The sequence below is a fragment of the Phragmites australis genome, chromosome 3, assembly GCF_958298935.1.
Source record: "Phragmites australis chromosome 3, lpPhrAust1.1, whole genome shotgun sequence".
Taxonomy (NCBI): Eukaryota; Viridiplantae; Streptophyta; class Magnoliopsida; order Poales; family Poaceae; genus Phragmites; species Phragmites australis.
Genome location: NC_084923.1, coordinates 29,594,578 through 29,622,000, shown reverse-complemented (window position 1 = coordinate 29,622,000; position 27,423 = coordinate 29,594,578). Strand labels below are relative to the sequence as shown.

At 44.9% G+C, this 27,423-nt stretch overlaps 1 protein-coding gene across 1 annotated transcript; it reads left to right on the top strand.

Moving 5' to 3' along the window:
* Positions 1-16,466: 16,466 nt before the first annotated feature.
* LOC133912778 (dormancy-associated protein 1) lies at positions 16,467-18,331 on the top strand. The gene is made up of 3 exons (XM_062355687.1): positions 16,467-16,676; positions 16,886-17,105; positions 17,919-18,331. Exons 1-3 carry the CDS (start codon positions 16,571-16,573, stop codon positions 17,953-17,955), a joined length of 363 nt encoding a protein of 120 aa, XP_062211671.1. The 5' UTR covers positions 16,467-16,570; the 3' UTR covers positions 17,956-18,331.
* Positions 18,332-27,423: the final 9,092 nt, after the last annotated feature.

Here is a 27,423-nt window from a genome sequence, read left to right as displayed (position 1 = left end):
TAAGTAAGCATAAGAAGCACTAGGCAATGTATTAATGACAACAGAAGGAAATGAAGCATTAACATTACTAGCAGCAGGTTATTTCAAACCTGGTTTCCCTTGTATTTGCAAAACTAAAGGTCAAATCCTCTCAGCCAACGTATCCACAACCATCTTTTGGACATTATTAGCCATAGTTGCATCGACAGATTGATCAATCATATTAGCAACATCTTGATGTGCAGGATGGGATTGAGAAGTTAAAGTGTCTAGTACCTTATGGTTTTGGACGACGAGCGGTGGAGAATCTTCCTTTTTGAACAAGCCTTTCTGAGTCTTTACGCAGCACGAGAGCAGATGTTGCTGATCTTGCTCCAAGTCGGCGTCGATCGCCAGACGCACTTCTTCCGGCAACTCATTGTAGGATGCCATGATGATGTCATGTTTATCGATCTCTAAAGTAGACATGTCTAGGGCTTTAGAATTCGGCTAGATGACAGCTGAAAGTCTTCTTCCCTAGTGGAGTCGCCAAAAAGTGTGTTGACGTGAAAAGATGCCGTGCGCCAGACACTAAGCACCTTGTGTGCAATATCTGGCAAGTAGCACCTAGGATATCCTGGTCGTGGCGCTGCATTGCCTGACCTTCTCACCTGTGCTTGGGAGGGACATCATCAAAGCGCAAATGACTGGTAGCTTGTTCTTCGTCGTCGATATCACGAACGGGTAGCAATGTAGATTGGAAAAAAGAAGTAGGACAAAAAGAGGTAAAAACAAAAGGTAACATAAATTTTGTTTTATCGATTGGTTGATGATTCTCAATCGGCTATGACCCTCTTATATTTACAGAGTGGCAGGTTTAGCCATAAAAGATCAGGACTCCTAATTCAAACAGAATAAGACTTACATATATGATTCGGCTATGCCATATGATCTCCAAACTTTCTATAACCGACACATCTTTCCTATTTGGCCACGTAAGTTCTCATGTATCTACACGAGTATTGTTTTATTGCGTAGTTTGGTCTTCTTGCAATCGACTACCTACTCAGTCCGAACATCTTCTTGCATATCACCTGCTCGGTCGGACCATGTACTCTAAATTCGACCAATCATCACTCGGTTCGACCAACATGCCCGAAGCTTGACAACCTGCTCGGAGACCACGTGCTCAAATTCGACCAGTCACTGCTCGAAGACCAACGGGCTAGAGTTCCAATATGCTCAAAGCTCTACCAGTGCCTGCTCAGAGATTAACGTGCTCAGGTTCTAACGTATTCGAACCCGTCACATGCTCGAAGACCACGTGCTTGCAAATCATTTGATCGGAAATACGTACCTTCCTACTCTCGAAGACCACTTGGTCAGAGACCACCTTAGCAAAAGACCACCTTAACCAGAGACCATTTTAGCCAGAGATCACCTTGCCAGAGACCTAGTCAGAGGCCATTTGGACGGAGACCACTATAACATCCTGAGTTTGAGCATGTTAATTAATTACAAAATTCACTCCAAATTAAAACTTTTTAGGGTTAATTAAGCTAACTATGGGTTAAGAGAATAGGCATGTTGATATATATATATATATACCAGTATATGTATACATGCATATTTATAAGTTGAGCTGAGTTGCATAGGTAATTCAAAGTGCACTAGAATCAGATTCAAATAGTCTCTGCATTAAGTTGGTTCATATGCATTAGTTTGAGATTTCTTTGGTTATTTGTGCGGAGGTTTGAAATTGAATGTCTCTCAACCTCAAATCTACTCTTAGATTATATTCAGCTCCAATCCAAATTGAGTTCAAATCCTTTGTTTCAAATCCTTCCCCAAATTCCAAATTCAAATCAAAGTATAAATATTCCAAATAGAGCTGATCTTAATCCCAAGTAAAAATTCAAATTCAAAATTTTCCATTTTGAATTATTCCCAAAATCCCTACCTTTCTCTTTTCTTTTTTTTCTTTTTCTCCTTCTCTTTTTTCACCCGGGCCGAATTTTCGTCCCCCCTCTCTTTCTCAGCCCACCAGCCAGCCTTTCTTTCTCTCCTCCCACATGCCGGCCCTTCATTTCTCTCTCGCCACGCTCGGCCCATGTCACAATGCTGCCGACCCATCTCGCGCGTGTGTGCCCACGCCCCGCACACCACTCAGCCGTCCACAGGTCTACACGTCGCTGATCTGGCCTCCCTTCCCTTTCCAGCGCGACGACGCCTCCCTCGGTCGTCGATCCCCAGGAAGCTCTCCCGAACGGCTCCCCCTTTCTCCGCTCTCTTCTCTCTCTCTCTCTCTCTCTCTCTCTCTATGTGTGTGTGTGTGTGTGCTGCCCATGCGTCTGCGCCATGACTTCGCGTGCCCACGCGCTTGGCCGGCGCAGAGCGTGCCCATGATCAGGGAAATAATGTGGGCGCTGGCTGCCACCTCACCGTCGACGTCCCCATGGTGCCAGCATGCGCACCACCTCTCCATGCTCTCTCTTCCTCTTTATAAATAGCAGCCCTGCGTCTCTCTCTCTTTCGCTTCTCCATTTGCCTCGCCACAGCGTTGGCGCCATCGCCATTGTCACTGCTGCGACCTCTTCGACGCACGTCTGCCGACGACGTGCTACCAGGGAGCACCGGGGGGCCATCACCGTCCTTGTGCCACCATCCAATCACTGGGAGCCCGACGGGAACCCGTCCGCGCCAATAGCCGGGCATTGCCGCCGCCACCTCTTCAATGAGTCGCTGGCCGCCGACCCACTTCTCATCATTCTTGAGCACGGTGAGCCTCTAGGTTCCCCTAACACCCCCCTAGATAGGATGTAGGCATCTCCCGAGCCTCCTTTTTGCTTGTTCCCGTGTGCCACCGTATGATTGCAGCATGCGACCGTGCAAACATCGCTGGCGACGTCCTTATGCACTCTATGTGGTCACCAGTCATCGTGCCGTGTGCACTAGAGACCTTAGGCCTCTTCTCCGTGCAAGATTGGCCCCTCCCCGTGCAGGGCAGGTGCTATCCAGTTGCGCCGCGCTGCTGTTTCCTCTTCGGCGGTGAGCTGGCATCGTCTTCGCTACTGGCCGATGATGAGATGCTCCCTGTCAAGTCTGCTATATCACGTACAAGGCTGGCGCCTGCTCGTCGTCATGAAACTCTGGTGAAAACCCAACCCCGGCGACCTTTCCGGCGATGCCCCGTTGAAATTCCTCGCCGCTGACCGAATCTCTCCCCCTTCTCCGTCGTACACTCGCACGCGCGCACAGCCGGGCCATTGCTCGCACGCTTGGAAATCAACCAAGGACCATGGCTCAGCCTAGCTCGGCCCAATCGCCGACCCAGGCACCAGACGGGCCTCTTGGTAGGCCGACCTGCCTCCGCAGCCCGTTAGCCAGCCAGACCAAAACCCAAGCGGGCCTGCATAGTGCGGGGCCAGTACTGTGCAGCCCGGCTCGTCGAAACCTAAACCCGGCACATCCAGACCTAGATCCAGCCTGATAGGTTACTGTTCATGTGGGGCCCTAGTTACTGTTCACGGTCATGGACATGCAAAGGTATGGTCATGCTTGAATAGACTCCAGGTGCGTAAGTTTTGATGAGTGAGTGTGTGGACTAGATGTCCGTGTGATGTGGTTCCTGGCTCACTCTGCCAGAAGCTGTGTGGTACTAGAGGTACACCAGATGTGATAAAAGGGACTATGGACTGAGGTGTAGCCCCTCCAGGACCGAGAAACCCCAGATACAGCTCGTCACTGGTATTGAACTACTTAAAATATCTTGAAGTCAATCATAGGTGATACAATGGGTAATCTGCATAAACTGTTTTACGCTTAAAATATCTTGAAGTCAATCATAGGTGATACAATGGGTAATCTGCATAAACTGCTTTACGCTTAAATCTAAACGGTAAAGCCTATCCTTGAATAAAATCTTTATGCATCTATCCTTGAATAAACCCTTTATGCATCTATCAACGCTAGGCCAGGCTTATAATATTCGGTATAGTTTGTAAGCCTTTTGTACCCAGAACTTTACTATTTATATATGAAGTTTGACTCTGATACTACTACAACTGTTATACTGTACGTATCAACTACGTAATCCAGAGATTGATACAGGAGGCACAAGAGATCCTGGTAATGGGGGTCTAACAGGAGTGGTATAAGAGCCATACTTGGCTATAGGACGTGACCTTAGGATAGACAGCTCATGTCTGTTTATTTCCAAAAACTATGTTAAAAAAATGCTTCTGTACTTACCTCCCATCTTGTTACCCTTGAAAATTGGATATGCGGGTACTAAGCTGTTCCCTTTTCCCAGCAGATGGAAGATGAGGATTGGAACACAGTACAATGTCTATGAGTGAAGGGCTTTCCCAAGCTGTTGTGGAAAACTTGTTGCCATCTGGGGTACACTCAATGCCCAGAGTACACTGGCGTGGGTACGACGACAACGGATCCCAGAAGTGCCAAGTTTTTCTACAGATCTTCGATTGTCCGAGGCACCCAAGCTGGCGACCGTGGCACGTCAGTACCACCAGAGTGCGGTACCCTGACACATACCAGTTGGTGGCCTATGAGGCACTTCAGCACCTATGCGGGAGGCGTGTTAGAGAGGTTGCACGCACTCCTATGAGGCACTTTCCAGCTGCCGCTAGCCAGCGAGCTGCTTGGTGTGCCCGCTTAACCATCATGGACGATGCAGGACAGAAGGAAGAGGAGAATGACACCATCGTGTCCATCACAGCGTAGTACCTCCATGCCTTGGAGCACATGCACAATGAGAGCTATCAGCTATTCCAGGATGCTCGTTATCGGGCAGAGGAGTCTGAGACGTGGGAGAGAGCTCTCCATGTGATGCTAGATCAGACCAGAGTCCAGGCCGTAGCTGCAGTGGACACCGCGTAAGGAACCACGAAGGATGGCAGAGGGTGGTGAGAGCCCATCATAGGGATCTCAACCAACAGCATGCCATGAGTGGCCCCTGGACCAGGACGACTACCAGGAAGAGCACCTTCAGTATCCCCGTCAGTAGGACCCAGCATGTCATCCTTGCAGGTGTTCCTCTCCTACTAGCACATATAGCAGCAGCTATAGCAGATGGCCAAATTGAACCCTCGCCAGTTCCCACAGCCACTGGAGGTTTGGTGCCTGCCCAGCCGATCCAGGACAGAGATATGGTGATGCCCACGGAGGACTCCGAGGAGGAAGAGGACCCTAGAGAGCGTGAGTTCGTTAGTGACCACAAAGATGACAGCTTCGACAGGGCCTCTGACCCCACTTTTGCCCCGACACCGGCAGGGACCTTCTCACCTCCTGAGTTAGCTGTTGGCAACACCTCCGACAGGTTCACCAATGACACCTGAGGACAATGCGTCATGGCCAGATAGTATTAGGAGAAGATACTTTTGTAGCTTTTGTTGTAGATAGCCTGGTAGCATGATGCTCTACGAGCACGCTTTCGACGTAGTAGATCGAAAACTTTGTACTAGTGACCTAGTGGAGATGGTCTTATGTTTGTTTAATACATGTTGCTTGTACTCTTGTATGGTGTTGCTTCTTGTTTGTATCTTGTTGCGTGATTGGCAAGGATTGTCCTTGCTCCTCTCTTGTTTGCCCACATCTTATAGTTGTATCTCAGCCCTTGCTTTCTCTCTTATCTTTAGAGAACAGATGGAATCGTCAAGAGAGTCCTCTCACCACCATCAACAACGTCAAATCGTACCTATCATTGGAACCCGTGGGATGGGATCGCAAGCAGGAAGTACGATAGGGTCCCAAGGAAGGCACTCCAAGGACCAAGGTAGAAGAAGAGACAAGGGTGCTGACTCCCAGCTCAGTCATGAAGTCCATCAGAGCCACCACAGCAGTCAAAGAACGCCATTGCCCCCACCGCTAGAGAATGATTTAGTGGCAGTAATGACCAATCAAACCTGCCTACTGGAGGCCATAGCTCTGGTAGGAATCAACAATAGAGGTTATGGACCTCAGAACAAAATGGCAGAGTTTATGAGGATCAAGCCCCCAACCTTTGATAGTACCAACGACCCCTTGGAAGCTGATGATTGGCTCCGGGCAATCACTAGGAAGCTCCACGTCATCAATTGTGAGGGTCAAGATAGAGTTAATCTTGCCGCCCACCAACTCACCGGGTCGGCAGCAGAATGGTGGGAAAACTACTGCGAAGCATCCGTGAATGCTGATGCCATCACTTGGGAAGAATTCTACGAGGAGTTTAGGAAATACCATGTACCGACAGGGATCATGGAGATGAAGGCTGATGAGTTCTATGACCTAAAGCGAGGGTCAAGGACAGTGAACCAGTATATTCGGCAGTTCATCCCCCTTTCCCGATACGCACCGGAAGAGGTATCAACAGATAAGAAGAAGCAGGATCGGTTCAAGAAGGGACTACAACGCAGCTTGTATGTTCAGCTTGTTCCTGTTATTTACCCTGACTTCAATACCCTGATGAACAAGACCCTCCTACTAGAAGAGGCACGTGCACCCATTGAGGCGGAAAGAAAAAGAAAGTTCGTTGATTGAAAGTCGCAGGGCAGTAGGTCCCATGGGACCCATTCGAACCGAAGACCAAAAATTCAGTATCCGCAGCAGTAGACCATGCAGTACCCAACTCCGGGATTTACATCCCGCACAGCAGCATCTACTCATCGCAATTCCAACCCAGGATAGTCTCAGCAAAGCAATGCTCAGGCTCCAACAGTTACACAGAAGACCTACTTCATTTGCCATCAACAAGGGCACTACATGAAGGATTGCCCCAATGCTAATTAGAACAATATACCAGCTCAATCAGCCCCAGTAGCAGGGATGGGATGAGGAGGAAATCGATCAGCGGGACAGTCACGGAACTATGGACGAGGCCACATCAATCACATTGGCACTCAGGAAGCCCAGGAAGCACCAGAGGTTGTACTCGGTGAGTTCCCCGTCAACTCCACCCTTGCAACAGTTTTATTCAGTTCTGGAGCCTCGCATTCGTTTGTTTCTTCAAAGTTTGTTGCACTACATAAGCTACCTACCGTACTACTTAAGAATCCGAAGCTGGTTCGATCTCCTGCGGGAAATATCCTTTGTCATCTAGGATGCCCTGGGGTTAAACTCCGTTTAAGTTGGGTAAATGTGAGGAACCGTCCAAATAGTATTCTAATTAATCATCAGGAGGATCATTATTCATAATCACAATCTCGACGATTAACCAGAATACCATTCCGGTAGTCCCGGCACGTGTTTTGTGCCCAGGATCGGAACACATGCCTTCCAACTCAAATATCACAATACAGTTTAATAGAGAGCAAATAATTAAACTGGATTACCATTATTAAACAAGCACCTGCTTCCACAATTTACAACAAAAGAGGAACAACAACAACTATGCAGCGGAAGAAAAACCTATACAACAAAAGAGTATGGAGCCGTATGCCCTTAGGCTCCATACCCAAAAGCGCCGGAGTTCGGAGTAGAAGGTGCTACTCCTGCCCGCCACCCTGATCGGCAGGCACAAAGTAGCCGAACACTGCCTCTTCTTCGCCAACCTGCGAACCTGAAAGCAACTTAAGGGCAGCACCCCTTAGTACGAAGGTACTAGCAAGTCTTACACAGTATGAGTACATATATTCTCGACTCCAAGGATCATGCATTTAAAGCTGTAGCAAGGATTAAGACATGTTTAAGTTCCTTAAGCGGTAAGCAACCTAGACTCTAAGTGTAAGCAACTGACTTAACCAACCACCGACTCAAACCCTGCCAACCAAACGATCAAAACAGATATATAACAACAAGTGTATAAAAGCAAACCATTCCCACCAAACCACCAACCACATACCGACCAAACCACCCCAATCCAACCATGCCACAACCCACATCGAAACTCTACGACCAAAATATGGTCGCTCGGTGGAGATAAGCGATAGCGATGCTCATGACCGAGAGCGCGGCAGCTCGAACTGATTATACACCCTGCAGGGGGATACTCCTGGACCCACACGACACAGGGACCATACGGCTTGTGCCACCCGCTAAGATGCGCACAAGGGGGTACCCGTGACAACCTTTCCCAACCAGGCCCAACCATGTGGATCAACCATAGCTCGGCACGGCGGTATTAGAACTACTCCCCGAGCAAACTAATACCGCTAAAAGCCCAGACTCAAACCGGACTCACACCGTCTATGACGAGGCCCACATGACCACGTCTGCGAAGGTAATCGGCTCGCCTACCATTATATCAGCATGTGGTGAGTAAGGTATGTGCTAAAGCCGACTACACCGATGATCGGTGCTTAACCGGTGCAAGCGGTCTACGGTGTCCGGGTTCCCTCCCCGAACTGCCTGAGGACTCCTCGTGAGCAGATGACACCCCTAACACCGCCCACACCTCGTCTCAACTTACCACTCACCAAACCGACTCATCATCAACACAACCATAAGTGCGAACAAGTAATAAGTCCTAGGCTCGCGACAACGGTGGACGCCGTCGTCGACTTCTACCGGAAAGCCTAAGTACCACTAAGCATAGCGAACTAAAATTAGACCTCGATGACACCACTAGGCTCCTAGGAACAACACATGACACGTGACCGAAATGGGATAATGCATCGGCATAGGTTCTACCCAACTCAGTACCCGACACATGCAATGTATACATAAGCGTAGATAACATATTAAAATTTCAAGTAGACACGGTGCAATATGAATGATGCTTGCCTTGCTGCCCTGAATCAGAAAGGTGGGACGCTTCACGATCGCCCACGGCCTCCGGGATCGACGGATCGGCGTTCACTACAGAGAGCAACGCGTGCAATGTAATGAGCATGTATGAAATGCGATCATGTAAGAAAAATATGCTCCACAATACATGACAACATTATTCCAAGATCGTACTGTCCAAACCAGAATTTTCCAAATGGTCTCAAAAAGTTTGGAGTTCATACGAATTAACTACGAATTTTACAAGCTATCAGCTATCAGGAAAGCCTGATAAACCGTGCTCGGGGTGCCCGGGATGAACAGTACTCACGGGGTACCCGAGGTGAACAGTACCCGGGGGTCCTCGGGATCGACCGTGCTCGGGTGCTCGGGGATGAACAGTACAGGGGTGACTGCGCTCGTGCTCGGGTGAACAGTACCCGGGGTCGTCGGGTGAACAGTACCCGGGGTGCTCGGGAGTGCTCGGTGACTGCGCTCGTGCTCGGGTGAACAGTACCCCGGGGTCGTCGGGTGAACAGTACCCCGGGTGCTCGGGGTGACTGCGCTCGTGCTCGAGATGCACAGTACCCAGGTGCTCGGTGGACAGTATCAGGGGCGCTCGGGTGAACAGTGCCCGTGGTGCTCGGGTGAACAGTACTCGGCGCTACAGTAAAATCAGCCTCGCGCAGCTCCAGGACAGCAGCCATTACGAAGGGAAAAACTGGGCTAAACTAACCTGGGAGTCTCTCTAAATCAAAAGTAAAAATGCCTAGAAGGGTGTACAGGGTCTAGACTTTGCTCAACCGCCTAGCAACATGATTCCTAACTCAAATCCACATAAATCCTCATTTGTTTCCAGACTGCAGAACTTTAAGAACATTGCAACCCTAGTTCCAGATTCAAGATCTATCCAACCAAAAATGAGCATACTTGCCATGGGAGCCTAGCAGACTCACCCAAGGTCCTTTGCTGAGGTTGGTGACCGCCAGTTGAAGGAGGAAACGACGGAAAATGGCTTGGAGAAGAGAGGAAAAACTGCTGCTTCCTTGCTTCTCCCAAAGAACACCAAACAAGTTCAGAACCAGCTCGAATTCCTTCGGGGAAACTGAAAATGAATTGGATGGACGAGTAGTCCTTGAGCTGGTGGTCTCGTGAGTACCACATACGTACCTTGATCTTGCTCCCAGAGGTAGGGATCCAAAGGGGAAAAAGGGAGCCTAAGAGAGAGAGTGAGAGAGACAGCCAACTCCAACTTGCTTCCTCAAAAAGCCTTATACGGTGGAGTGGGTGAGGAGTACGTATGGGCAAGTTTGAGGGGAGAGAGAGCTGTTGCCCACTTATAGAGAGATATTTTCCACCCAAGTGGGCCCTATTTACCTAGAGGAAAGTCCAGACTTGCTTCCAGCTCCTTTATTTCTCTTAGTTTTTCCTTCTCCCACCTCATTGACTCAAAGTGAAGTGCTCCAGTGACCCAAACTGGAACATGAAGCTGAAATTGCATGTTTTAGGATTAAAACACACAATTATGGATTTTGGGACGTGACAGTAAAGTTCATGGCAAACCTAGTGATCCTGGCAATATAGCATGTGCTAGTAGAAAAGTTACCCTAGTCAATCACAAAGGAATTAAGGTAGAGTTTGAACCCAAGGGATCCCATTCTGACCCTATGGCCTACAACTTGTCTACCCAGTAAATAGAGGATGTGCCTGTGATTTGTGAATACCCAGATGTATTCCCAGAGGAGTTACCTGGTATGTCAGCATACCGTGACATAGTTATTGATCTCTTACCCGGGACCGCCCCAATTGCCAAAAGACCTTATAGGATGGCAGTCAATGAACTGGAGTTATTAAAGAAGCAGATCAAAAAATTACAAGCAAGTGGTTTCATTAGACCTAGTTCTTCACCTTGTTGCCATCAACCAGGGCACTACATGAAGGATTGCCCTAATGCTACTTAGAACAATATACCAGCTCGATCAGCCCCAGCAGTAGGGGTGCGACGAGGAGGAAATCGATCAGCGGGATAGTCACGGAACTATGGATGAGGCCGCGTCAATCACATTGACGCTCAGGAAGCCCAGGAAGCACCAGATGTTGTACTCGGTGAGTTCCCCATCAACTCCACCCTTGCAACAATTTTATTCGATTCTGGAGCCTCGTATTCGTTTGTTTCTTCAAAGTTTGTTGCACTACATAAGCTACCTACCGTACTACTTAAGAATCCGAAGCTAGTTCGATCTCCTGCGGGAAATATCCTTTTTCATCTAGGATGCCCCGGGGTTAAACTCCGTTTAAGTGGGGTAGAGTTCCCGGCAAACCTGGTGATCCTAAATTCAAGTGGAATAGATGTCATCCTGGGGATGGATTGGTTAACCAACCATAAGGGTAATATAGTCTATACTAGTAGAAAACATACCCTGGTCAATCACAAAGGAATTAAAGTAGAGTTTGAACCCAAGGGACCCAAGTGTGACCCTATGGCCTGCAACTTGTCTACCCAGTAAATAGAGGATGTACCTGTGATTTGTGAATACCCAGATGTCTTCCTAGAGGAGTTACCTGGTATGCCACCAGACCGTGACATAGTTATTAATCTCTTACCCGGGACCACCCCAATTGCCAAAAGACCTTATAGGATGGCAGTCAATGAACTGGAGTTATTGAAGGAGCAGATCAAAGAATTACAAGCAAGTGGTTTCATCAGACCTAGTTCTTCACTTTGGGGATCTCCAGTTCTGTTTGTAGACAAGAAAGATGGGAGTCAAAGGATGTGTGTTGACTACCGCTCCTTGAATGAGATGACCATCAAGAACAAATACAGAAGTGACATCCAGAAGAACTTGTCTACCAGTTAAAAATTAGGAAAAGTGACATCCAGAAAACCACCTTTGTTACAAGGTATGGATTGTATGAGTTTACAGTCATGTCATTTGGATTGACAAATGTCCCGGCCTACTTTATGAATCTGATGAACAAGGTGTTCATGGAAGAACTGGACCGATTTGTGGTAGTGTTTATCGATGATATTCTCATCTACTCAAGGAGTGCCGAAGAGCACAGGCAACATATGAGAGTGATTATGGAAAGGCTGAGAGCACATCAGCTTTACGCCAAGTTTAGCAAGTGTAAGTTTTGGCTTCAAGAAGTGGCATTTCTTGGTCATGTACTGACAGCAGAAGGAGTATCGGTGGACCCGTCCAAAGTAGAAGCAGTGGTCGATTGGATTCAACCACAAAATATCTTAGAAATTAGAAGCTTCTTCGGATTGGCGGGTTACTACCGAAAGTTTATTGAGGGATTCTCAAAAATAGCTAAGCCAATGATCAAGCTTCTCCAGAAAGATGCCAAGTTCTAGTGGGATGAAGCCTGTGAAGAGAGTTTCCAAGAACTCAAGAAGAAACTGACTACAGCCCTAGTGTTGAAATTGCCAGATATCCAGAATAACTTTGTATTTTATTGTGATGCCTCCCGCTAGGATTTAGGCTGTGTGCTTATGCAAAATGGCAAAGTTGTGGCTTATGCATCTAAGCAATTGAAGCCGCATGAAGAGAATTATCCAACTCATGACCTGGAATTAGCAGCAGTTGTGCATGCACTTAAGATATAGAGACACTACCTACTTAGAAATAAGTGCGAGATCTATACGGATCACAAGAGCCTGAAGTATATTTTCACTCAGTCAGAATTGAACCTAAGGCAACAAACATGGCTAGAATTGATAAAGGATTACGACCTGAGTGTCCAATATCACCTAGGCAAGGCTAATGTGATGGCTGACGTCCTGAGCAGGAAAGTTTATGGCAATAATCTACAAGCGCAAGAGTTAAGGCCAAAACTTCTTGCGGAGTTGCAATGTCTGAATCTGCACGTAACACAGGGACAAGTTCACACTCTATTGGTACGTCCAACGCTAGAAGATAAGATCCATGAGGCCCAGCACTGTGCAGCCTATCCTGTCGAAACCCAAACCCAGCCCATCCAAGCCCAGACTCGCCTGATCTAGGCCCATCCCGGCTCGATAGGGTACAGTTCATGTGGTCCCGAGTTACTGCTCACATGAGCCCCATCTATGAACAGTGTTATTTCTTAATTTCTCGATTTAAATTCTGATTAAATCTTCCGGGAGGCATAATTCTCTGTTTTGGCTCCAATTTCGGCGATTCTTTCTCTAAAATTCATCTAAAATAAAGATCCACTCATCTATCACGTTGTGGTATCCATTATGGCTCATTTGGATTTTCATTTGGTGTTAAATTGATTCTTGTTTAGTATCACCGTTGTTGATCGTAGTTGCGATTTCAGGGCAACCCGAGTTCTGCGAGTGCTGCGTCGGAAGCATCAGGAGTGAGGAGGATCCTGATTAAAATCAAGAATTCAAAGAAAATTCCGGTGAAGGCAAGTCCTATCTTCTTGATCATACTGAACCTATGGTTTTCAATTAATATACATGATCAAATAAAACTGGACTTATTATCGCATGTGCTATATATTGTGTTTTCTTTCGAACTACTTGTAGTAGTTAATCCTATCAACACTGCCATGCCTCACATATCATCATCCAGAATACATATCACCATAGGATTACCTGTCGTTATCTATATTAACGTCGGACGACTCCATGATATCTAGCATGCTTAGGATTGAATACATCTCCTCGGAGATGTCGCCTTTAAAATACCTCTCCTCAGAAACAAGATTTACTATTATCAATGACAACTCATATACCGCGCCTCCTTGATGGTTGTGAATTCCATAATGGTCGTGAAATCCTTGATGCCATGTGGGACATGGATGGTGATGTGTAAAAATGGGTGAAAACTGTTTTGGCGTGGGCAGGTAGATTGGTACTCCAGGGAGGATGCACTTGGGTGCTTGAGTTACATGGTGGTATTCATTGCCCATGAAGATGCCTAGCCTAGCCGCTTAAGGACCGAGTCTTGCGTCGTCATGCTTTGCCACACCCGTGCAACCATGCGTCCTGTATGGGTAGGACTTGACTTTCCTTCACTAGACTGAGTTGGGCATCATACCAGGAGGCTGAGAGCAACGAGCAGCCAAGGGTCCATCTGTCCCGCTGTTTGGAGGTTTCAAGGATCGTCTTAGGCTTAAAAAGGGATGCTGGCCTTCAGAACATGTAGCTCTGGGACTTGGCGTGTCTCGTGGAAAAGCCCAGCAGGAAAGGTTTTTGGAGAGTCTCGGTATGATTCGCTCCTCCGCTTGCAACGGTTGGAGGCTGAGTATATCATGTGGGTAAAGTTGTACAATCTCTGCAGAGTGTATATCTATTCAAATAGCCGTGTCCACGGTCATGGACATACGAAGGCATGTTCATGCTTGAATAGACTCCGGGTGCGTGAGTTTTGATGAGTGAGTATGTGGACTAGATGTCCGTGTGATGTGATTCCTGGCTCACTCTGCCAGAAATTATGTGGTACTAGAGGTACACCAGATGTGATAAAAGGAACTGTGGAGTGAGGTGTAGCCCCTCCTAGGACTCAGAAACCCCAGATACAGCTCGTCACTGGTATTGAACTACTTAAAATTTATTGAAGTCAATCATAGGTGATACAATGGGTAATCTGCATAAACTGCTTTACGCTTAAATCTAAATCGTAAAACCTATCCTTGAATAAACCCTTTATGTATCTATCAACACTTGAAGTAATATAGTGCTTGTTGAGTACCTTCCGTACTCACTCTTACTGTCATTCAGATGAAGAACCCAATGTCGACTCCGCCGGAGGTGAAATCGGGGATGAAGAATAGTCTCTGAGGTCGCGTTCGCCCCCTCGCTGCTTGTGGCTTGGGCTTTTGCTTCCGTTGTGTGTTTTGCTAGCCGCTAGGCCAGACTTGTAATATTCAGTATGGTTTGTAAGCCTTCTGTACTCAGAACTTTACTATTTACCTATGAAGTTTGACTGTAATACTACAATTGTTATACTGTACGTATCAGCTACGTAATCCAGGGACTGATATAGGAGGCACAAGAGATCCCGGTAATGGGGGTCTGACAACCACCTGGTCAGAACCCATCTGAACAATTCTGATAATATCTGAGCTTCATTGTTGTATCGTGTCACCCTCCGCAGTTACTATCTGATCTCATACAACTTTCTCTAAACGGAGTACTCTACCTTCCGATTCAAAGTCAAATAGTAACTAAATCGGCAACAACATTAAGTTCTTATCATTAAGCTAAGCAACACTGCAATAGCCATCATACATGCTAAATCTTGCCATCTTTTTCCTTCTTCAGTTTGATTTGTGGAAGGCATCACTTGCCCAAAACTGATGTGAGCGGTTAGCAGCCTTTTCGCCCTCTGAGGGGCGGTTAGGTCATCCGCTCTCTCAGGGGCGGTAAGGAGGCTTAATCGGTCTCTCAGAGGACTGCAGCTCTCTCAGAGGACTACAAATGTCTATTTGTGTAATTATTGCAATGAGAAATCTATTTATTTAATTTTTTAATAAAAAATATATAAAAAAAAACTCATCTCCGTGCTCAGAAAACAAAGGAATCTGCCGTTGGCCTCGCGGTTGGGCACCGCACCGTTAGGTGCGTGCGCAGTGCGCGGTCGCAGGCAGGGACTCGTGGCGGCCAGCGAGCGAAGCAGCGGAGCCGTGCCAGTTTGTCCGCTCCGGCGTGTCCCACTCTCACGTCTGACGTTGCCATCAGGTTAGCATAGGATATTTTCGCTCTGATCGAAGTATCAAGGCCCTTTCGTGATGCGGGGCCCGGGCGCCAGTCCGCTCCATCCTTATCTACTTCGCCACCTTTGCTGCGTCATCCGATCGAGCGCTGGGTCTGCTCACCTTCGCACCGGAACTGAAATTTCCAGCGGCCACCCCCACTTACTTCGGACGTGTTTGGTTGGTGTCCTTAACTCTGTGATTGAGGATAATAGGTACATAAAGGTATTTTGAGAGTTGAATCTTTTTTGTTCGATTAGCCACTAACTGGCTTTGTTATTTAGTTGAAGATAGGTATCTAAGATAAAAACGTAAAACTAAAAATACATCAGTTAGCCAATATAAAAGCTAAAAGCTATTTTCACTAGACCTCTCAACTCATGTGCCAATAAACGCTCCTTCAAGCTCACCAACGGCGAGGCTCGGCTGGAGGAGTGGTGGAGACCACCAAAATAGATGTGTTATGAGGTAGACAGTATAATGAAATAATCAATTTAGGGTAATACATGGTTTAGGTGATTAATTTTGAAGATTAGTGGTACTGTTGGTTGCGTTCTTATACGTGCAGGAGCAAACTAGGTGGGCGACGGGTGATGACCAGCAGTACAGAGGCAAGCGAGGCCAAACGGGATGAGGATGACTGCAACGACAAGCAATGTTAGGAGGGATGGTTGCTGATGTGGGATAGAGGAGGTGGATGTGTGGAGTGAGGAGATAGGGAGTATATGTGGCCGTGCGGGGAAGACTATGGTCTGAAAGGGTAGTCGCGCTAGGAAGACTATGACCGAGAAGAGCAGCTTGGAGGAAAGATCGTGGGGAGGACGGTCATAAAAAAGAGGACGGTCATACGGAATGAATAGTTATCAAGAGAGAGCATGGTGAAAAAAAGAGATGACATAGTCTCATACGCTCAATTTCGAATGTCTGAACATGAGATACACACTTAAGCGAAAAAGATACTTAAAATAGGAATCAAACACCCCCGTCAACATATCCCTATAAAGACATTCTTCATTGGCTTCTACAGCGTGACAGCTTCTTCTGTTAACCTATGGCGGTACCCGGACCTGCCGGTATTCCCACCCTCCTCGCTTGATGATTTAAGAGCGGCCCCGTAGCTCACTTTTCTTTGTACCTGGACATTCTAGTGCGGTGCGTTCAGCGGTAGCAGTAAGTAACCTTGGAAGTGCACGAGATCTTGAGCTAGAAAGAAGAGGTGAAGATGCTGGAGAAGCTGTGGGACTACGTGGTCGCCGGGCCTCATCCGGAGACCGGCCTCGAGAAGCTCCGCAAGGCCACCACCTCCCGCCCTCTTGTCATCAACAAAGGTAGTCTACTAGCAACTATAGAACTAAAGATCGAGCACGCAACTGCTCGTACTAGAACTATAGAATTATTGCGCTGTAATTTGTGACAATATAGCACAAGAAATTAACACAAGCAGAGCTTCTAAGTTCTAAGAGGCATACTATCACTAAGATGAGCATCTTGTGTTGGTTTGTTCACTGACATGCGAGTGACTGGGTGTGGTTTTAAGATGAGGACGGAGGAGCTGCTGGTGGGAGCTACAAGCGGACGCAGTCGATGCCGACGACCCCCACGACGCCGGTGACTCCGTCGTCGTCGTCCATGACGCCGCGCTCCAACGACAACGTGTGGCGCAGCGTGTTCCACCCGGGGAGCAACCTGGCAACCAAGGGCATGGGCGCCGATCTCTTCGACCGCCCGCAGCCCAACTCCCCCACCGTCTACGACTGGTACTTATCGCCCCATCTGCATCTCCTCTCCTCGATCCGTACAGCCGGATCGGATCGCTGTTAATTAACCAGCTCCAGAATGATGAGCGGGCCAGATGACCCTATCATTTGATTACTACTCCTCGCTCACAAAGTGCAGGAGCTTTTTTAAAGAAAAATTAAATTTTGTGTAGTTTGATTAATATTTAATTAAATTATAAGAATATCTTGGATATAAAACTTATATAACTAGTTTATAATTAAAATAATTTCACATTGTACAGATTTTTAGCTATAAATGATATATTTTATGAGAAAATCTTAATTAAAATCTAATTTGAAACACTAAGTCTAAAAGAAATATTTCTATTTCAAATGACATGATCTACCATTTTTGAATGGTTAGGAGAATTTTCTGCTCAAAGCATAGCACCAAAACACAAAACAGGGAGTGTAGATGTCACTGCAAGTTGCAGAGCGTCAAAAACTTGGTTCTTGCATGCTCTTTGCCTGTGAATGATTAATGTTTCTGTTTGAACAACCCGAGATAAATTAGTGAAATTACTATGGACATCGAGATGATCGGCTGGCATATTAGTTTATTAGCATTAAACAAAAAGCAACAGGGGGGGCCACCTAGCGCAATATGATTAGGTCGCGTGGCATGCCAATCCATAAGTACGATCGAGTGCTACTGTTTGTCGAAACGGATAAGGCCATGGCCACCATATTAAAAGCTCCTCTATTTTTTCTAACCCGCGAAAATGATCTCTTTGCAGTCATGTCATTTGAACTTTAGCATTATTATCACCGAAAATATTATATGTATTTCAGGCTCTATAGCGACGAAACAAGGAGCAACCACCGCTAGATCGGGGCCGTCCGACGGATGAGATGGATGGTAAAGTTTGTGGTGGCCGGTCTCTGTCACTCATGACATGTTTGCTAGTCCTTGTGGTTATCTAATGTACTACTGCGTTGCTGTCAGAGGCTACGTGTTAAGACGTTGCCGTTTAATTTGTCCTATGCGATGGAGTGAGTACTAGTTACTACTACTTGCCACTTGGTCAGTTCCTCCGACTCAGCTTGGATGCTAAGTGCTAAGCGACCGACGAGTGACAAGAACCTTGCGTGTGGTGTGTAGCGTTCATATGTAAATACTGCCAGTGTAAGAGCATTCAGAGTGTGCCTCATAATAATTAAATAAACAGAAAGGGAGTACTCTTCTTCCCTCCCGTTCCTGCTCTCGTTCCCAACCACAGGTGGTTGTTTTCCATGGTGCCTCTTCTCTCTGTGCCTGTTCTCCCCAAATCCACTCAATGTAGAACCAGATGCAATCCGACATCAAATTGATCCAATCCAGCCCCAAATCAAACAAATGTTCCGCAAATAGAACAAATCTTGGCCCAAATCAACGAATGTTTCGCCATCTCGAAGCCGACTTCACCGAGGTGCTGCGTTTGCTTCTCCCGCTCCGGCGATGCCATGAATAGCCTGATGCGGCGTCACGTGGCTGCAAGACCCGCACGGGGCGCCATGGTAGAGAGCTGCAGGCCGCAGGGTGGGAGGAGCGAGCGGTGGAGGGGCGCCGAGAGGCCGCACGCCGCATGGATAGGTGAGCACGACTGTCGCCCCCGCTGCATTGGCCGAGGACGCGCCCTCCTTCCCCGATGACGATGGCAGCAGCCAACGATGCCTTTCTCCTCCATCTTGTCCCGTCCTCGCGCCACATCCCTTCTATGCTTTGCAAACGCGAGGAGTTGGTTGTTGGCGGGACACTGCTAACACTGGTCAGTCCTATTTTTTTAATCTCCAGACATCGGGACATCTAGTTTCTTTGCAACCAACTTTTTTCAACTGGGGCTACTGTGGAAAAATCGATACCTGGATCTTCCCTCTCCTGTCTCCTGTTGAAGCATCGTTTCCTTATCACACCGTGGGTGGTCTAATAGGATGTGTACTACTTGCTTGTTTCCGTGTTTAACTAATTTCCCAATTTGATGTTTAATTACCGGTGCTGAGATAATAGATAACAACGGCAATTACTTGCGTTGCCGACTTGCCGTTAAAGCACGTTCAAGGAATGATGAATCTACCTTCAAAGAAAGAAAAGGGGAAGGGAAATGAACTTCCATGGATAAAGATAACAACAGTTCATTCTTTCTTTGGACCGTTGAACATGCATTGCACAAGTTTTATATATGTGGGTCAGCGGGGAATGTGAGATTAGCGGAACCAAATGCAACGCAATGGGGCTTGCTTCTAAAAAATAAGTACCTTCAGGTCCACGCAATCTATCCACTGAAAAATTAGCACGCCGTAGTCAGGCTGCCGTGCTGAGTTTGGTGACCGTGACTTGTAATCAAGGTACGTAGCACAAGAAGGTTTGCTTGACCGTCATCCACATCTCTCTGGCAACATGCAGTCGACATTTTCACCGACGTTTACCGCTGAGACTATTACTTTTAGTAAATTAGTACTCATTTCCTTTCAAAATATAGGTTGCGATTTAATCCGACACGGTCTTTAAAACCAAACTTTGATCTCAAGTAATATTATTTGTAGCAATAAAATCATAGTCATAACAAAGTATTTTAAAGTGTGAATCTAGTGGTACCATTTTTATAACACAAAACCTATATATTGTAAGACTAATTGTTGATCAAAGATTGAAGAGTTTGAATCTTGCAATATATGTGCACTTTATCATAAGAAATTGAGGGAGTATGGAGGTAATACAAGGACTCGACATCAACTTTGTCTCTGACTTAAAAGGTTTAGAGCCTTGATCGAATGCATTTTTGATAGTAATAAGACGGTAGAACTGAGGACATGAGGACCACGAAACATGAGAAAATTGAAATAATGACTGATAAAATACAGGAAAACACATGATTTCTTTTATGGAAAGTAGGGAGAACACAAAAGAATCTTTACATAAGATTGGCCTAATGATGTGGATCAAAACGCTACTATCGCATCAATTGTTGTTGACAAGAGGTCAATATTGCTTCATGTAGTTACTCTGTTTCTACGGAGGTAGACCATGATGAGTTTATGAAATATTGCCATGGTGAAAAACAAAAATCCATGATGGCTAGCTAGGGTTTGCACCTTGTTTGAGTTGGTGAGAGCTTGGTAATATCACCCAGTTCTTGAGAAGCTGGTTAGGTTTTTCTTCCTGCTGTGTGAATTTAACCTTCTAGATTGGAATTCGTGAACACCTCTGCTCATGACAAATTTGATCTTTTGCCGCTTCAAAGAGTGGGCTTCGATTAGTTGCCACTCTAAACATTTGCTTCGACAAAAAAAAAACGTTGAAGCCTTGTTTTCCATGCCATTATGCAATTTTTAATTGATTTCATTTTCCTTTCTCCTCTCAGGCCACATGCAAGGATTGTTTTACCCCTCAGCTCATTTTCTTGTCCACAGTGGGGTCAACCCGAGTAGACAGAACAGAACCAGTTCATCCCATTTTCCTTCGAGGAGGAAACAAGACACGTGATGTAGACAGGTTCGGATCCTCAGTTAGAGTAATATCCTACATCATGTATGGATGATGTTGTATATGGATTATCTCGAGTACAAGCAATGTGGCTAGACCTATTACAATAGAGGGGATTGGATCTAGACTAATCTAGAGTTGAAGGGTTGAAGTCGCCGAGTATCTCCGATTGCTAGGGTCTTGGAGTTGCTTCCGTCAAGTTGAGTATTCGTCCCTCCCTCTCTCTAAGGGCCAGGGTCCCCGCATTATAAAGGAGTACTGGCACCGCTTTAGTTCTGACCGTAGTCGATAGGGAGTTCTTCATCTTATTAGCCAAGATACTAGCCCAGATAATTGTAATACTCGAGTCGGATAACTCGATCGGGACCTTCCTAGTATGTCTTCATGATCTCTTGGAGTCTCGTAGATTCAGGTCCGCAATATCCGGAGTTGTTAAGCAAGCCTATGATATACCTTGTCTGTATACGGTGCACTCCTTATACGTATATACCCTATAGTTAGATATTCGATAATAGCCCTCAAACTCTACTTAGAAGGGAGGTGATGAAGACATGAATTGTCCAAATACAATCACGTGTTTACTTGAATATAAGGTGCTCGCATTCATATTAAATATTATTATAATACACGTGAACTTGATTTACTATGTCACGAAGGAATTTTATTGTTCACATATGCATAATTATTGACTTGGATCAAAGAAGCATGGTGAGGAGAATGAAGATATGTGGAACAACATTTTCATCACCAAGCTAGCCCCACCTCTTACAAGAAATTGATTGGGGACCACACCAGGACCTTCCCAAGATCCCTACATGCTCATCACGTTGTTTATATCCATAAAGAGTTTGAGTTGGGCACGTTCTGGATTTGGATTCTCCTGACAACATCAGTTTCCAACAGCCATAGATTTTGACATAGAAGGAATCAGGAGCCCATGAGTACATCATGGAAAGCTCTTCTCGTCTACATTCAGATGGATCTGACCACACCTCCAAATTCCTTCTGAGCTATTCAGAATTGGCCAAACAAAGCACGTCACTTTTCTGGTCCGAGTCAACACGGGCTTTTGGATCTTGTATCAAGTAGAGTCTATTAGGGATGCATCCTAGGGTTAGAGCACGACCCCAACACCCTCTTGGTTATCCTCTACCCCTTTAAATATCCCCCATATCCATCATTAACAAATTGGGTTTTGTTTAGATTGAAAGTTAGCATTGCTACTTCCTACTATAATCGCGTGTGTTGGCTAAACCACCCGTATTAGTTATCTTCAGAACCTGGATTTCGTGATTCTTGGTTTTTATCTTCTATTCATATTTGCAATTTAGATTGCTTTTATCTTTTTTCTTGCTCATTCTTCGGTTGCTCACAGGAACAAAGGTTGATCGTGCCCTGGCAGGATCAACAACACGTTGGAGTTGGTGTATCGACTGCTAAGGCGCAAATGTCCTGTACGGTTGTAGTCGGATCGTCAACGTCTCCCCCCTGCCATAAATCGATAGTTATCTCCTCTCATCAAAAGATCGAGACTCCAATATATTTATCAAGTGGTATCAGATTTTAGGTTGATCGGTGAGAGATTTCTAGACCTAGTTTTTATTTTTACTATCATCCAACTAAATCAAAAAACAAAAAAGATTAGTTTCCCTTGTTCGAACCAATTTGAGCCTTTTTGACATTATTCACTTGGTCTTTGGTTTGTTGAATTTTTGGTTGTATTGTTGTGTCGAGTTGTTGGTCTTAGTGTCTAGTTCCATTAGAGTTTCGAGTTCTTGTCATATTTTTGTCACGCATCACCGCTGCCACCACCATCATCACTGTATCCAACACCTTTACCTTCGCTTGCACTAACTTATGTCATAAAAAAAATACAAAAAGAACAGAAAAGAAAGAAAAGAATATCAAGGAAAAAGAGGGGGGAAAAGAGAAAGGTTGTTCCTGAAATTTGGCAAGATTTTTTTTTAAAGCAAGGACCAAATCTGGTGTGTTTCAAAAGTACAAGTTTGGAGAAAGAGAGGAAAAGAAGTGAACAAAAGGGGAGGAAGGTTTTTCTTTCTTTGTGCTGGTTGCTTTCAATACGTGACATCTTTTGTGTCTAGGCTCACATCTCTAGCACGGTTTAGCCTAGGACCAACATAGTACCACGTTGAATGATTATTCAACTTGCTTTTCACTAACATGGTTGTAGCACTTTCCTTCCTACTATATTTTAGCCCACCTATAGCTCCAAAAATTCGGTGACAGCTGTACAGGCAAATTTACCTCCAACGCATTGATACAACAATCTCTAAAGGATATCTTGACTTGTTCGCTGGCCATTACCTCGTGTTTGGCTTGGTAACAATTGGTAAGAACTTGATCAAAGCTTAAGAGTGAGTGACTTGAGACCACCAGATCCTCATAGCAGGGATAATTTTTCTTTACTAACAGTGCATGGATTTCATATTCTTGTGAGTTTCTTGTTTTTAAGTATAATGGCATGTTCAAGTAAGGAGGTTGGAGGCTATGCTGATCACCATCAATCTAGTTCTATACATCAGGATACAAGGTGTAATCAGCATGCTGCACTTGAGGTATGCGAAGATGTTTCAACTAGGCTCATATCTACACTGCCTTCTTTTGATGGAGGATTTTATCCTTATGCTCGAGTTAGATAATCAATTTGAAATGTTTGTTTTGACTGAAGGTGCAAAGATTAAATCTAACAGCAGTGTTTCTACTAACTTTGCAGTAAGTTGGTGGAAACATATTTGTAGACATAACAATGTACCTCATACTTGGAGAGCCATGAAAAAGCTTATGAGAGATGAATATGTCCCTTTATTATGCTAGAAAATTGCTAGATAGGTTACAATGTTTAAAACAAGGTAGTAGTATCGTAAGGGAATACTGTCATGAGTTAAAGATCCATTTATGACATTGTGGTTTAGATGAGTGTGCAGAAGCAACATAGATCAGATTTCTAAATGGACTTAACTAGGAAATTTGGGACATTCTTATGCATGAAACATATAATTCCCTCTCATGTTTGTTTAATCTTGCATGTAAGGCTGGAAATCAAATTGAAGAAGACTTGAGAATAATTGAAGCTAAACAGCATAGAATGCAGCCTACTTTGCTAGTCGCTCTTTATTGCTTGGATGAGTTGCATTTATCGGAAGGATTTTCTGTGCATGTACCTGCTTCTATGACTAACATATCCCAACCAAGTTGACAATAGTTCAAAGGAGAATGAGATCAATGACCATCTGCTTTTGCTGAATTAAGTTTAAAGGATGAGGAAGAAAATTCTCTATGCGATCCTCCTGCTACCATTGACATGATCTAGGAGAAGATAGTGATACAACATCTACATCATTTGGAGCGATCAAAACAAGTAATATATGTGGTGCTCACATTATTCGAGGTGAGTATGCAATATCATCAAATCTATCCACTACTCTTGCTGCGTTAGAGCAACCATTAGAGGAAGTTTCTTTTACTCATCCTCTGTCACAAGATGATTTAGTTGTTGTTCCTTGTGCTAAAGAAGAGTTATGTGACCATGCTTCACTTATATGTTAGTCACAACTAGTGAATAAACTTGCTAAATCTATTGTAGAGAACAAAACATGTGTAGAAAACGGACATGTACATTTCATTGCTAGTGAGGATTTCACTTGTTATCTTCTTTAAATACTTTGGGTTATATTGAATTAGATGTTCTTTGTAATTTAAATATAGGAGAAAATAAAACTGAATTATGGTTTGCCATGTACCGGTGGTTGTTTGTTTCATGTGATTGAACATTTTAATAATAAACAAGAGTATATGGTGCATCGTGTTTATATATGTTCAAATCTGAAATCTCCCTTCATTATGACCAATGGATCAATTCAAGGATTGTTTAAATGCTAATCATATTATGCTGAGTTTCTCTTTTTGTTCTTTCAAGAAACCTTTCAAGAAGGGGAGCGCAATGATCTATCCACAAATTTTTCTTCAGAGTCATGTGCAATGAAATCAGAGTCATCATAATTTGTAAAAAGATCTAGTAAGGTTAGTTAGCTACCTCCTAATTTCCAACCAAATGGATTTATGATATTGAACCATGATCCTTTGTTTTATGCTGCAAGAAACACTGAAAAGAATGACATATCAAAACCAAGGACGGTTTCCTATCAAAAAAGGGGAGAATGATGAATCATCCAGATACAACCACGTGTGTACTTGAATATAAGGTTCTCTGATCCATATTGAATATTATTATAATACATGTGAACTTGATTTACTAGGTCATGAAGTAATTTTATTAATCACGCATGCAGAATTATTTATTTGGATCAAAGAAGCATGCACGAGCAGAGTGAAGGCACATGGAACAGCATTTTCATCACCAAGCCGGCCCCACCTCTTACAAGAAATTGATTAGGGGCCACACCAGGACCTTTCCAACATCCCTAGATGCTCATCATGTTATTTATCCATAAAGAGAAGCAAGGGTTTGAGTTAGGCATCTTCTGGATTTGGATTCGGATTCAGATTATCTTGACAGCATCAGATTCCAACGGCCATAGATTTTGATACAGAGGGAATCATGGAGCCCATGAGTACATGATGGAAAGCCCTTCTCGTCTACTTTTAGATGGATCTGGCCTCACCTCCAAATTCCTTCTAAGTTGTTCGAAATCAGCCAAACAAAGCGCGTCACTTTTCCGGTCTGAGTCAACATGAGCTTTTAGGTCTTGTATCAAGTCTATCTATTAGGGATGTGTCCTAGGGTCAGAGCACAACCCTAACACCCTCCTGATCATCCTCTACCCCTTTAAATATCCCCCATAGCCATCATGAACAAATCGGGTTTTGTTTAGATTCAAAGTTAGCATTGCTACTTCCTGTTGTAATCGCATGTGTTGACTAAATCACCCGTATCACTTGTCTTCGAAACCCAATTTTGTGATTCTTGATTTGATCTTCTATTCATATTTGCAATTTAGATTGTTTTTGTCTTGTTCTTGATCGTTCTTCGGTTGCTCAAAGGAACAAAGGCTGATCGTGGCACGATAGGATCAACAACACATCAGCGTTGGTGTATCGATTGCTAAGGCACAAACATCCTTTATGGTTGTAGTTAGATCGTCAACGTCTCATCCCTCCTCCCTCCCACCACAAATCGATAGTTATCAAGCTTGTAGTTGAAAGAATCGAGCAAGAAATGGTCATGTTTTGAATATCGAGTTTTAACGTAGTTGAGTCGAGTGCCCTGCCATTGCCCATATTCAAGACTCTAGAAAGGCATGAAAACTCGACTTATTGATATCCAACTTTGAGTAGAGTTAAAAAAGAAATCTCCAAAATTTGAACCGTTGGGTTTAGACACATTTAATGCTTGTGGATGGACGTGCAAAGATTCATATAACGCCATCATCCTGCCTTTTGCGCCAAACAAAGCGCCACAGTGACGGGAGTGCTTACCAAAGAGATGTTAAATACCAAACTATTTATCCGTATGAACCTGGACTGTAGCCATTCTTTCACCCTCTTGCCGTCAATCTTTTCCTGCAAACTCTCTTATTTCTCTACTCAAACACATGTCGATGCACAGAAACTCAACTCCATGACTTCCAAAACCTCCACGAATGTCGCTCCTCCTTCCTCGCCTGAAAAGAAGTCTGACGCAAAGGCCGCCGACACCTCTCCCAAGTAGCTGGACTAGATGAGGCTCCTAACGGATGTCTGATCAATCTCAAGAATCAAAGCTCTAGGAACTTGAGGCCAAAGGAATTATCACTCGTGAGCTAGCCAACTAGAGGCTGGCATCAGGTGAGGAATTCCTGTCATGTCAACTTGATCATGAAATTACGGTGTTTGAGTCATTTTTTTGATACGGTTTCAATGTTCCCCTTCCAAGTTCCTTCTCACCATACTCGACTGCTACCAAATCGAGTGATGAGGACATCACTCCTTCGGTTACACGCACCACAAATATTCCTCCTCGCGCTGCTGTAATTCAAGGTCCTTTGACAAGAGCTCGTGCACGAGAATTTAATTATCAGGTGAACTCGTTCCTCGCTGTCCATACAAATGTTTCTAAGGATTGGATGCTACTAACTTATTGCGATGATTTTATTATCCTTAGGAATCTGAGAGAAGATCCATATAAGCACAAGTGTAACCGGAGGGCTACCGCGCATAAATCCAGTTCTGTCCCCAAGATCAATTCGGAATCGGAATTACAGACAGCACCAAATTCAAATGAACATAACTCTTGATTCCGAAAGGTGGTCGAGGCCCATGAGTACTAGTTGGAAAGCTTGCGGAGTCTACTTTCATACGGATCTGATCTCATCTCCAAATACCTTCTGTGTTGTCCGAAATCGGTAAAACAAGTCGCGTCACTCTTCCAGTCCGAATCAGTTTGGACCTTGGGTCTTGTAATTGAGTTGTATTCGAGCTCCATCAGTTGTGGCCGAATCCTTTCTCCTCCTAGCTTATAAATAGATAGCCCCCCCTCTTCTAGGGTTTGGGTTTTTCTTAGATTACAACTAGACAATTAGTCAATTTTTCGCCGTTCATCGGTTTGTGGAACCCCAACTTGTGTGCTTCATCTTTATTAGCAATTCAGATTGCATCTTCCTTGTTCTTGAGTTGCTTTGATTGCTTGCAGGAACAATAACCCTCGTGGTAAGGTCAATCACGTGCGAGCGTGGTTGATAACGACAGTCGTGCGGGTGTAACGAATTGCGAGGTAACAATCTGCGGGTTGAAAGCCTCCAAGCGTCAACGTCCTCACGACGAAATCAATCGAACCTATCGGAAGATCGGGCCGCTGTTCTCTTCACGTGGTACCGG